The following is a 13,711-nucleotide window of genomic DNA, read 5'->3' as shown; positions in this document are numbered from 1 at the left end:
TTGAAAAGTCTGCTTTGATTCTGATGGGCTTTCCTTTATATGTGATTTGTTTCTTTTCTCTTACTGCTTGTAGTATTTTGTTCTTCTGTTGGGTTTCTGGGATCTTGATTATTATATGTCTAGGTGCAGATTTTTTTTTATTGTAGCTAGTTGGTCCTATATGCCTCAGTTATCTGAATGTCAAATTCTTCCCCTCTGTTTGGGAAGTTTTCTGTCATTAATTCTGTGAACAGCTTTTTAAAGTCATTTGTATTTTCTCCTGCTACTTCATGTATTCCTATCAGTCTTATGTTATTCTCCTTTGCATCATCTAGGAGTTGTTGGATCGATTTCTCACGATCCCTTACTGTTTTTAAGAGACCTCTCTTTTCATGGTCACTGACAGCAATCTTATCTTCTATATCTGAGAGTCTATCTTCGCATTCTTTTATTCTGTTGTGTACCCTTTCTATGCAGTGTATAATCTCCTGGATATCTGTTTGAATCTGTTTTATGGATTCCATTTCTTTCCTATGTTGGGCATTTATTTTTTCCATTTCTTTCTTATGCTGGGCCTTCATGGCTTCTATCATGGTCCTGAGCTCATCTATTTTTTTTTTTTTTTGTCAGTTTCTGCTCTAGAGTCTTGAATCGTGACTTCCATTTTGCTCACTATCTCTATGGTTATCTGGGAAATTATTTCTGTTTTGAATTTTTCTAGAGCCTGATTGATCTGTTTTGTTACTTCCTGTGCTTTGAGTTCAGGGTGTCCTGGTGGCTCACTATTGGCCTTTTCATCCTCATTTGCCCTACTCTTTGCCATTGGTGAACTGGAAGTCTGTCCTTGTGTCTTGCTTAATTAAGTGTTTTCTCTTTTTTATTTTTGTTGTTGGACTGTCCTTGGTTTAATCTCTGGATTATCACCCAAATCTTCCTGATATAGTTGTGCCCTAGCTTCTGTGTCTCTAACGACCCACAGACAATCTCATCTTCATAACATCAGAGAAACAGCTCATCAAATCAACCACAATGCTTTATCCCAACTGATACAATCAGCAACACATTAAGATCAAGCACAACTTGGACACTGACCACCTGTGCTAGTCACTAGTCTATCACCCTTAAATCATTTGAATTAAATTGAAATCAAGAAGCAATCCAGAACATGTCTGCAGTGACCAAAATTTCAATATAGTGTATTTACCATTTAATGGCTCAGACAGAGCGAGGATGCAAGTTCCCTGGTCTCAGTTAGCTGATGGCTGAACCCCATGACGCTGACTGATCTCGGGCTGCAAGGCCCAGACTGAGTTCCCCAACCTTCTGAATGGTTGAACTCCACAATTACAGGTTTCCCACACCCTTTCTTTAAAGATGTTCAAAGTTGGGAACTCAGAAAAATACCCTTGATGACCACCTCTGCCTCTGCAGAGTGGGTCCAAAGACTGGCACAGTCAGGAGGTCTGAGAGTGTGGGGGGGAACTTATGGGGGTTCAGGGGCACACGGCTACCTTCCCAGCGCTTGAGCAATGGCGGCTGGGTCAGGAGCAGGTGTGGCTCTTCCCACAGTGGATCGGGGCCCAGGCTACCTCCCGGCGCTTGAGCGATGGCGGCTGGGTTGGGAGCAGGTGTGGCTCTCCTTCCTGCAGTGGATCAGGGGCCCCCCAGCCTATATAATTTATTTTTGTACTTGTTAGTCATGGTGAACTGCTGTCATGCCAACTCAGAATTTAACAGGGCTCTCCCACATCTCAATATAGCACTTGGCATCTCCATAGCAACAGGCTCCATGACAGCCAAGGGAGGCTGGGCTGGGCGTGCAGGTTGAAGAGGCCTGCCCTCATCCTCCTGCCAGTTTGTGCCGCTTCCCCCACACCAGAGTTCCTGCCACCTGGGCACCAAGTCCTTGCTCCTAAACACAAGGGCTTTCCACACCTCTCCTCTCCTGAAGGACACCCACAGGGCCCAGTCATTCCCGCCCCCTCGCCACTAAAATTCTATTCAGAACTATTCCTGCATACCAATTAGTGTCAGGTACTTGAGATTCAGAATTAATGAATACAGATTCTGCCCTTTGTACCCTATAACACAACATGAAAATTACGATCCCAGGAGGGTTGGCGCTGGCCGAGGGGCAAGGGCACTCAACTAGGGACCCCTGCCACGCAGTAGAAGGTGATGTGAATAAATGAGTCGCTGAGTCTGACAGCACAAGCAAATTCTGGTAACATAGGAAAGGGCACCCGATTCCGTCCAAGGACAACTGCGTTAGAAGTGACCTTTTGCAGCACTTGATGAGAAAGAGGATTCATTGACAGCCTAGAAGCCAGGGGTAAGGGAGTCCAAGGGCCCTTAGGGACACAGTGAGGAGAGGAAAGAGAAGCAGGAGGAGGGCCCAGACACCAGGGGAGGGACAGTGCAGCCTGGGTCGGCCACTCAGGCTGCAGCAGCAGGGGCAGTCCGGGCTGGCTGGATGTGCACCTACAAACACAGGGTGCAGCCCTTAAAAAGTAGGCTGGGGAATTTCAGCTACAAGGCACTGCACTTTCAAAATCCTGCCCTGCAATTTCAAGAAAGTATTTGTAAATTTAAACTCTATTAACTAGGCGGCTGCAGTGGCACAAGCCTATAATCTCAGCACTCCAGAGGCTAAGGCAGGAGGATTGTAAGCTTGAAGCCAGCCTGGGCTACATACTGAGCCTGTCTCCAAAAAATAAAATAAAAAACAAAATATATTAACCAACACTGTATTAACAATGATTAGTTTTCACTGAACAAGTATTTTCTGAAGTGAGTCTCACTAAATTGGTACTAATTTTTGCTCAAGTTCCTGAACAAAGTAGCTCCCATCTTTTTTTTTTCCTTTTCATTTCTTGTTTAAATTTTCTAAAAGACTTTTCTCAGATTGATGCTCTTTCAGATAATATTGGAGGAGTGAGTTTTATCTGCACCTTTATAAATGAGTCTCTGCTACAATGGATTCTCTTCTGGAGTCCCTGTTCTCCCAGGCAAACCTCCGGAGATGGCTGTGCATTTAATGGTCACAATGGTCATGCAGGTGCCTCAGGATTGATTTCCAGCTGTTCACATTTTCCCAGGTGAAAGACAGCTCCCAACACCACCAGTTAGAGGCAATGCTTCAGTTCTTTCTCCCTGGTGTATCTGTCTGCTGCTTCACGTATTAACACGTTCTTCTAACAACACTTAAGTCAGCAAGGAGGGCTGCATCCCCCAGCTGATCCACGGGAGGGCCAGACCAGGAGCCATATACCAGGGAACAAAGGAGCCTCAGGTCTCCCTGGAGTACCTGCCCTGTGCTCACCCTGACAGCCAGGCCAGCTCCTGGCAGGCGCCATGTTCACACTACAGGAGAACCAGGAGGAGACCTGGGTCCCTGTGGCCCCGGGATCTTTTCACTACATAACTTTGATCTCTAATGCAAAGTTGGGTACTTGCTCTTCCAACACCTGACCGCTAAGTTTCTAAGGTCATCACTGTCTAACAACCAAAAACCAGCCAAACTGTGGTACACAAACGCTGATGTGAAATCCACAGCCACACAGGCACAGGTCTGAACACTCTGGGAAGGCCCAGCGCATGGGCCGCTGTGTACCCCTCATCCTGGAGGGAGAGAGGCTCTATAGGTGGACACCAGGAGGTCACTGGCAGGCTGTCCCCGCCGGGGCCACAGTGCAGTCAGGGTGGAACATCTCTGTCTTGGCTGTAGCCTTGGCATGTGCTGCTGGATTTGATTTACTAGTCTGCTGAGGACAGCAGCATCTTTGTTCATAAAGGACACTGGTCTACAGTTTTCTTGAAAGGTTTCTTGGCTGGGGTTTGGTCTTGCTTTGGTGCTAGGCTAATGCTGGGCTCACAGACTATGTGAGAAAGAGTTGCCTTTTGTTTTCTGGAAGAGAGGGAGTAGGATTTGTGTGCCTTCTTAATGTGCTTCAGAATATCTAGAAGTGGAGCCATCTATTCTTGGATTTTGGTAAAAGATTCAGATTTTTCATTGCTACAAGAATGTTGAGATTTTTCTATTTCTTTTTGAGTCAATTTTGGCAATTTGTGTTTATGGAAATTTGTCCACGTCATCTAGAAAAAAAGCCAACACTAAAATCATTACAGGTAAAAAACAAGTCTTCGATTTGGCAATGGACCGATTTTATACCAAAACACAGACAACGACAACAACAAAAAAGGCAGATGATTTGGACTCCATCAAAACAAAAACATCTGCGCATCAAAGGACATTATCAAACATTTTATTTATTATTTATTTTTTGTACAGGGGATCGAACTCAGGACCTTGGGCTTGTGAGGTAGGCACAGTGCCACTCAGCTAAATCCCCAGCCCTTTAGCAAACATTTTAAAAAACAATTTACAGAATAGGAGAAAATATTTGCAAATCATATATTTGATAAAGGTTTAATATCCACATACATAAAGAACTGCTATAATTCCACAAAAAGATCAACCTGATTTAAAAACTGGCACAGAGCTTGTCTTAGTGTTCTTCTGCCACTGTCAGAGAATACTCCAGCCTTGGTACTTTATAAAGGATTGAAGTTTCAGTAGCTCATGGTTCTGGAGACAGTGCAACACATGGGTGGCCCGAGTGCTGCATCACGACATGGCGGAGAAGGCAAGCAGAGGCCGGGCGCACCTCAGAACCACCTGCTCGTGTGATGACCAGCCCATGGCCTCGACAGTGACATGAATCCCCTCGCGAAGGCTGTGCCTTCACAGACCAATCATGTGCCTGAGGTCCTGCCTCCAGTCACAGGTGCACTGGGAGCCAAGCGCCCACCAATGCCTTCAGGGCCCCACCCAAACCACAGACACCTGGGTAGACATCTCTGCAGATGCGACACAGTGGCCAATAAGCACCTCAGAAGTGCTTACATCACTTCTCATGAAGAGAACACAAATAAAATCCACAGTAAGATACAACCTCACACTTATTAGGGTGGCTTTAGTTAAAAAAAAAAAGGAAAGGAAAGAAACAAGTATTAGCAGGACTTTAGAAAAGTAGGAATCTCCTCCATACACTGCTGATGAGAATATAAAATGATGGAGTCTGTGGAAGAGTCTGGTTCTCCAATAGTTAAAGAGTTCACATAACCCAACAGTTCCTCTCCTAGATGTATAACCAACACAGGCAAAAACCTCTCTACACCAAAGTTTGTACACAACTGCTCATAACAGCATTATTTATAATAGCCAAATGGTAAAGACAACCCAAACGTACAGAGAAGCCAACTGTGATACATGTACACAAGAGCACTGCTCAGCTAAACAAGGAATGAAGTACCGATACAGGCTATAACCTGGACAAACAACAGTACGCTAAGTGGAAAAAACATTCCAAAGCACACATTGTATGGGCTCTTTTATATGACCTGTCCAGAATAGCCAAATCCATAAAAATGGGACGCAGATTAGTGGTTCCCAGGGGACAGGGAAGAGAGGAATGAAGAGCAGTAACTAAATGAGTACAAGGTGTTCTAAAAGGAACACTTTTAAACTAGAGAAAGAGTGTTCTACAACATTGTGACTGCAACAAATGGCACTAAACACACTACAGTGGTTAGCTGTAAATAATATATACAGTAAAGAAAATGTACCATGATGATACAAATCAAAAGCAAGCTGGAGTAGCTATATTAGTTTAAGATAAACAGAAGTCAGAACTAGGAAAATTAAGAGAGAGAGACATTACATAGGGGTCCATTCTTTGAGAAATAATCCTTAATGTTTGTGTATGTTTAACAGAGCATAACACACACACACACACACACACACACACACACACGACAAAAGCTGACAGAACTGCAAGAAGAAATAGACTAGTTCAGTATAATGGTGGGAGTTCAACATGTATCAGTAGTACAGCAGATTGACAGGTGGAAAATCAGCAACAACAAAAAAAAATAGCTGAACTGAATACCACCATCAATTAACTAATTCTATCTGAAATCTACAGAACCTTTGTCCAACAGCAGCAGGCCACACCTTCTCAAGCTCACGGAGAACAATCATCAAGACTGACAGCATTCTGGGACATGAAACACACTTTAATACATTTACTAGATATCACAGAAGTTATACTCTCAGACCAAAATGGAATTGCACTAGAAACTCATTAATAAAAAGCAAGCTGCCGGGGATTTAGCTCAGCGGTTCGGTGGCCTGCCTTGCAAGCGCTAGGACCCGAGTTCAATCCCCGGTACCAAAAAAAAAAAAAAGCAAGCTAAACAATTCCATAATATTTGGAGATTTAAAAACACACAGATCAAAGACAAAATTTTTTTTAAATGCAACATATTTTGAACTAAATGAAAGTTAAAATACAACTTATCAAAATGTACGGCAAGCGATAAAAGCACTACTAGAAAAAAGATGTATACAATTGGATGCATACAGTAGAAGAGAAAGTCACAAAGTTGCCTGTCCTGGGCTCAAATCTGCAATCAGCCTGCCTCTGCCTCCCATAAAGCTGATTACAGCTGTGTGCCACCACACAGGGCTGTCATCTAAAATCAAGACCCTAAGCTTCCTGTTGGGGACGTAGCTCAGTGGTAGAGCACATGCTTTATGACACATAAGGCCCTGGACGCAACCTCCAGCACCAACCCCCCCCCCAACAATAACAACAACTTTTATTTCAGGAAACAAGGGAAAAGGGGCAATATAAATCTAAACAGAAGAAAGAAACAATAAAAATTACAACAAAAATTATGGAATCAAAGGCCAGGGATTTAGCTCAGTGGTTCCGGTGCCTGCCTCACAAGCAGAAAGGCCTGAGTTCGATCCTGGTAACAAAAAAAAAAAAGAATATCTATTTCTGTGAAATATATTGTGCCTGGCATTTAGCTCAGTGGTTCCGGTGTCTGCTTTGCAAGTGCAGAGACCTGAGTTCGATCCCTGGTACCAAAAAAACAAAAACAAACAAACAAAAAGACTCTTTGAAAAGATCAATAAAATTGATAAAACTCTAGAAAGGCTAACCAAGAAATGCAAGTTATTAGTAACAGAGATGAAGGAAGAGCCACCTCTACTGATACCATGGACATTGAAAGGATAATATGGGAATATTAACAACTCTCTCTCCACAAGTTTGATTTCTAAGATTAAACTCCTTGAAAGATACACTCTCAAAGGGAGCAAATGATCTATCTGAATATGCTCATTTCAATTTACAAGCAGGGGTGCCATTTTGCAATTCTACCTGCAGGGGTGGGGGTCTCCTTGCCCCACACTTGACACTGGCAGTCTTGTTTGGTTTGTTTGTTTTTTTGAGACAGGGTCTCACTATGTAGAGCTCAGGCTGGTCTCGAACTCACAGTGATCCTCCTGCCTCAGCTCCCAAGTGCTAGGATTACAGACATGCACTACCACGCCTGGCGGCACTGGCAGTTTTAAGAATCGTGGTCTTCAAACAAAAATCCTGGTTGGCAATCTCCCATTGTGATTTTAATTTGCATTTTCCGGATAAACACTGGTGTTGAACTTCTACTTGTGTGATTATCATCTGTATATCCTTTTTTTGTGAATTGTCCCTTCTGTCTTTCCCCCACTTTTTAAATTATTTTTGGAGACAGGGTCTTGCTATGTAGCCCAGGCTATCCTTGAACTCCTGGCGATCCTCCTGCCTCAGTCTCCCATGTCCTGGGATTACAGGTGTGTGCTACTGTGCCTAGCTTTTTCTCCACTTTTAGAATGGGGGCTGGCTGTCCTGAGTTTGATATATATTCTAGGAGCAATTTCTTTTTCACAGATACATATGGAAAATGATTTCTCCCAGTGTATTTTGAATAAGTAAATTTTTATTTTGATAACATTTGACATGTCATTTTTCTTTTATGGTTTGTTCTTTTTATGTCCTGTACAGGTAAGCCAAGATTGCAAAGATTACCTACTATTTCTTCTGTAAATCCTATTGTCTTAACTTTTACATTCAGGTCCATAATCCATTTCCAGTTTTTATTTTTCCATGTTTGTGTTGGGGGAAGATGTGAATGGTAATGTGGATGGAGGTTTATATTTTTTCCTATATTTTTTGGAGGAAAAAAAAAGTGTGGTTTATTTTTGGACCCTCCTCTTTGTCCTGCTGTTCTATTTGTTCTTTTGCCAATATCACACTTTCTTTAAAAAGTTAAGTGCACACTTACCATACAACCCAGAAATTCCATTCCTAGAACTGAATTTCAAGGAGGAGAAAACATATACCCATAGAGAGACTAACATAAACGTTGCTCAGGGACAGTCAGTAATTAATCTAAATCCAGAAACAACCCAAGTGAGGCCACTGAGAGGCAACAGGTCAGCAGCGCAGATACATACAGGTCTGTAAACAGAGCATACTGCAGAGGCCGGGTCTCAGGAACACGCTGAAGGAGTCCAGCCCGAGTCCACAGCTGGGAAATCTGCCTGGCAGAAGCATTCCTGGGCAGCGCAACAACGTCTGGAGAGTGCAGGATGCCACAGCCAGACAGGACTGCTGGCTGCACTGCTCCCCAGCCTGCTTCCTGTTGCTCTAAGAGCACCACAGGCCAGTAGGCTGTCTCAGAGGGGCCGGTCAGGACTCACCGTCCAACCCAATACGGGTGCAGCTGGTGGCGGCAGCCTCCTTTCTGGTGGAGTCCAGAGCTGGCCAGAGCATCACACAACAGGGGACAAGGAGCACGTCTCTCTACATCTGCGTGTCTCCTGCTTTTTCTTTCTTTTTCTTTTTTTCTTTTTTTTTTTTTTGCGCTTGCAAGGCAGGCCACCGAACCGCTGAGCTAAATCCCTGGCTCTCTCCTGCTCTTCTTTATAAATTTAACTTTAATTAACTTGACTGGTGCTCTTGATATACATAATAATCACATTCATCATAGGGAATTTGTATATGCATATACTATATCTTCATTCTTTTTTCCCCATTCCCCTTCCCTCCACTCTTCTTCCCCTCATTTACAAAAGCTTTTCTTCCATTTTTTTCGTTCTTTTTTTAATCAGACTTAGCAAAGGATTAAAAATTTAAATAATGCCAAGAGGCTTAATTATAAAAAGGAACCCTGACCCCATGCTGAATTCCCCCTTGCAAAGTAGTCCGATTGCTCTGTTTTTTGTTTCTGTCTTAGTCATTACTGTGTAACTCTGCATAGTGACTAGCCAGCAAGCAGAAGGCTTGCCGAGAGCACTGTGTGATCCCGTGCTGAGTATGGGCAGCAGCAGCAGGGGAACCCAGCCATGAATGCGCTGAGGACTCGGCACTGCCACCTCCTGCCTGAGCCTGGGAACACAGCCCCCAGGGCACCAGGCTGAAGACCTGTGGCCAACTTCAGAACCACCAACGCCGGAAAGGTGCCAAACCCAAGGACTGATCTTCAACAGCTGGTCTTCTGAGGAAACCCTGGCACCAGAGCTGACTTCGTAAGATTTATATTTCTTCATCAATTTTATGAACAGAGACCTTTTTATTTTTTAAGAGAGCTTTTTAGAAGAAACTAAAATACATACTACTCTCCTCTGACCAAAAAATTGTGGAAAACAAAAATGCTGTCTACAGGATTTATTGTTTAACATAGATAGATGCCAGGTCATTTCTGATTTCCAAAATGTAAACCAAGAAATGTAACTTAACTAAAAACCCTACATGTACAAAAAAGATTAATTTAACCAAAATTAGGTATTTTCCCTCATGGGAAACAACAACAACAAAATCAGAAAATGCCACACACACAGCCCCTGTGGCAAACCAGCAGCCCTGCTTATCCCAGGCACAGGCCTGAGCCATGGAACAGGCAGGACCCACAAGTACACGCTGGAACCCTGTCCATGAGACTGGCCACCGACCTTCACTGTCACACGTGGAAGCAAACACAGCTGTTTCCAGTCTTCTTTCAGAACAGTTCTTTCCACAATACTGAATGCGGTGATTTTCTCTCCAACCCTTCCCAGTTGAAGAGAAACTCCACTCCCTGTCCCAAAGAGGAGGGTGCAACGGGCACAGGCGGCAATGCTGAGACACACAAGAGCCTTGGGGAGAATTCCGTGGGCCTCCGCGGCTTCCCACACAGTCAGGGACTGAGCATGACCAGCTTGTGAAGCTGGTAGAGAAAAGTACTCTTCCCTCCGCAGCCTTTCTGGTCAGCCTGCTCCATGAGCAGCTTGGGATGGACCTAACAGGACAGACAAAGGCACCAGTCAGGCTCTGAGTGGGGCTGCACAAAGCAAATAAAACTGCATGCACACATATGTGACAGGAATGGCAACAAAAAGCATTCTTCCTGTTTTTCACAACTATTTATAGATGCTCGTCTACTCTCATACTCCAAACTATGTATCTGAAAATTTAGTTTCAAACCTGAGTTTAATAATAGAGTAACCTCCCACACTCTCCTAGGTACATGTGAACAGTATAGGTATTTATTTAAAAACAGCTAAGTCTTCTTAAACACACCAGGCTCAAAGTGAAACTGCTTGCAAACTACTTGCTGCTGTCCTACCAGCTTCACGTCTGCCTGGGTGGCTGCGTGCAGAGCTGTGTGGCCCTGAAGGGGAAGCCAGTTGCAGGAGGGAGTGCCGACTTGCCAGGCCAGCGCAGGGACCTGAGACTGGGGAGCTAGAGCTCCAGGGCACAGCCTCGCCTAACTGCCAGGAGGAGGAACCACTGCCCCTCCAGCTTATTTACAAAGACATCTTCGCTCCAGAATCAAAGCTTAAAATCCCTCTGCTCCTTGCCTGAAACCACATCTCATTTGGTCTCCAAAGCCGGCCTCCTCCACACTGTGAAGGGAGGCACCGACCCTCAGGGAAAGGGATGTGGAGGCGGCCTTGAGAGGTGCCCCGAGGTTGAGGCAGAGTGGGCCCTGCCGTTTAGCGCCTTGGAAGAAAAGAAGCCAACGGGTGTGGTTCGCTGGCTCTCTCTAGCTGCCGTGTGAGGACACAGTCCTCACCAGAAACGGGCCTCTGCAACCCTGACCCCAGGATTCCGGCCTCCAGGACCAAGGGATAGATGTCCACTGCTGCTCAGCCACCCCTCTGGCCAAGCGGACAGTGCTGTGACATTAGTGGGTGGCAGTGCAGCGTTGGGAAGAGCCACAGGCTCGGTCACTCGGGGTCTGCCCAGTGCCTGCTCTGCCTCAGGGCTCTGCTCCTGCTACCCTCAGCCCATCCTGTTCCGTGTCTTCACCCACCCAGCCACCTCCCCCAAGTGCCCGGCTGCCCACATGCAGCTGCTTCTCACTCACCTGATTCCACTCATAGGGCTTCTCATGCCACTTTGGAATAATCCTCTTTCTAGGCTTCATCTGACAGAACAAACTACAATTTAAAAAACGGAAGTCATATCTTTTTTTTTTTTTTTGTACCTGGGTTCAAACTCGGGCCCTTGCATTTATGAGGCAGGCGGCAGCACCACTGAGCTAAATCCCCGGCCCATGAAGTCATATCTTACTTATATAGTTGTAACTGAAAACACTACTGTAATTAAAACAAATTTAAATTCTATACATTTTCCTCAGAATTAGAACTGCAGTTTTTTAAAAGGTAAAAAATTTTATGATATTTTAACTTCAAGCACATTAAAAAACAGAAGAATGGAACACAGCTGACTCTGGAAGGCTGTTACACACATTATCTACAGGGTCCAATTGTCAATAAAAATTAGGAGCATGCCAAGGCACAGAACCATGTAATAGTGCCGCTGGGAGGAGAGGGCTGAGCAGCCGGGCAGGGTGAGCCCACGAGCAGCCAGCACCCACACACCTGAATGGCTAGAGCCAGCCACACTGGAGGGTTACAGGAAACACAGCGGCTGTGTCTCAGAGGTTGTCTCAGTAAAAACTGAACTGCAGAAAAAAAACTGAGGCCGGTGTGGGCAGCTTCTGCCGTTCTTCTGACCTTGTCCACTTCCCCGGGCCCTGAGCTGCCTGACTCCCAGGCCTATGCACTCTGCCTGGGTCCCACAGAGTCCAGCACAAGGTGAGAGAGTGAGGGGTCTGCTCAGGTGAACGACCACTCAGCCTCCCGGGCTCTGCACCACCACCATCCCCAGCTCCACTCTGGGGTCTAGAACTATCCACCTGGGCAGCCTCTGCCCTATCAAGCCCGGAGTGGGCCCACGCGCAGACGCCTCTGTCCAGCTCTGGATCTCCTCCAGGTTCCATGGGTCACACGGTCTCTGCAATCCAGCAGCTGGAAGAGCCAGCTAGCAGGGAGAAGCACCCTTCACCGCACCGCTTACCTCAGAAGTTTCTGACGAGCACTATCCTGCAACTGCGTGGTTCTTTCTGGCCCCAGATACTTGGATCCATTCAGCCCATCACACACTAGCTTGTTGATAGCAGCCCTGAGGATATTAATCTGTGAACAAATGGTGACAGAAGTACTCACACAGCTGCATCCCACAGTAGAAAAGTCACAGCTTTCAGAGTTACAGTCATGACTATCAGTATGGCTGCTGGGAGAACTATTAAAACAATGGAAAAAATATCAGTAAACACTATCACAACTTAAGCAACAACAACAAAGAAAAAGTTAAGAATCGGCAAGAAAAGTTCAAACTGTTTAGTGTTTTTAAATTATTTGAGGGAGGGTCTCACTATTTAGTCCAGGTTAGTCTTGAACTCACAGCGATCCTCCTGCCTCAGCGTCCTGAATGCTGGGATCACAAGTGTACACCACCAGACTGTTTAGACACACCAAACAGTCTTGCTCTTGTAGGTAACACAGCTGTACAGGTGTGTGCATCCTCCATGGCTCTGCTGGCGATATTCCCAAGGGAATCTGACAAGCCCCTGACCAAATACCAAGATTGTGCTTTATCATCAGCCTGTCAGATCTTTAAGTTACAAAGACAGAACAGACAGTTCTTGTAGCCCTGTTCCGTCACACCTCAGAACCCAACTCCATTGCTGTCAGCCAGCCCCTGGCTGTCTGGACTGGACCTATCTCCATCCTGTCCCATCTCTGCTCCAGGATGCAAACCCAGGCACCATACTGGACTTACATGTCCTCCCTTCCTGGCTTTCTAGGCTCTGGCAGCTCTGAGTCCCTGCACAGTGTTTTGCAGATGCTTCCCACTCTGGGTCTGTTGTTCTTGGACAGACAGAGGGGAGGCACTCTCTCATCGCATTCTGCGGGATGCATGTGTCCCTGAGGCTGTGACCACAACAATCCACAGGGGCAGAGCCTGCCAGCCTCTCTGCCACAAGGATCCCACACTCCACAGTCACCCAGCCTCCCCACCGCAGGGCCAGGAGCACCTGCCTGAACTGCTGGGCTTCTGTGAGAGCTCTCTCCACACTGAGCTCCACAGTCACTTCCTCCTAGCCTATGGACACATGGGCCTTTTACACTCTGGCTTCACTCCCATGTACAAAAGCCCTATGTGCAGTAACACTGTTATTCACTGGCTCATCACGCCATTCAAGTGCTGCCCACCAGGAGCTCCTTCTCATGTCTCCTGTGTCCTCCGACCCGCCCATCCCTGTGTGTCATGAGCACAGCATTCCTTCTTTGCACTCCAAGAAGCTTCAGGTTCACCCTGCACATTTCTGTCCCCGCTGCCCATGGCCTGCTGTTTCTCCAGGCCTGATTCCTGTACTCAGGAATCCTGTTAGAAATCAGTCTGGGGACTGGGGATTTAGCTCAATGATTCCACTATCTGCCTTGCAAGGGCAAGGTCCCGAGTTAAATCCCTGGTACCAAGAAAAACCAAAAAAAAAAAAAAAAAAAAAA

The 13,711-nt window shown here is 45.7% G+C and overlaps 1 protein-coding gene across 9 annotated transcripts in view; it reads right to left on the bottom strand.

Annotated features, from left to right (window-relative positions):
* Window positions 1-9,524: 9,524 nt before the first annotated feature.
* Tdrd9 (tudor domain containing 9) overlaps window positions 9,525-13,711 on the bottom strand; it is an 84,092-nt gene continuing 79,905 nt past the window's right edge. For 5 of the 9 annotated variants that reach the window (XM_033766845.1, XM_033766848.1, XM_010607308.1 and 2 more), the window contains 3 exons: window positions 12,216-12,334; window positions 11,221-11,293; window positions 9,525-10,149 (listed from right to left, as the gene is read on the bottom strand). In XM_033766845.1, the coding sequence (XP_033622736.1) occupies window positions 10,048-10,149; window positions 11,221-11,293; window positions 12,216-12,334 (294 nt within the window). In that variant the 3' untranslated portion in view covers window positions 9,525-10,047. Of the gene's footprint in view, window positions 10,150-11,220; window positions 11,294-12,215; window positions 12,335-12,602; window positions 12,769-13,711 lie in introns of those variants that run through there. The other 4 variants (XM_033766847.1, XR_004518349.1, XM_033766851.1 and 1 more) reach the window with 4 other exon arrangements.

The sequence above is a fragment of the Fukomys damarensis genome, unplaced genomic scaffold (genome assembly GCF_012274545.1).
Source record: "Fukomys damarensis isolate Sample0158 unplaced genomic scaffold, DMR_v1.0_HiC HiC_scaffold_21, whole genome shotgun sequence".
Taxonomy (NCBI): domain Eukaryota; kingdom Metazoa; phylum Chordata; class Mammalia; order Rodentia; family Bathyergidae; genus Fukomys; species Fukomys damarensis.
Note: the sequence above shows the minus strand (reverse complement) of the source record. Positions and strands in the feature narration are given on the sequence as shown.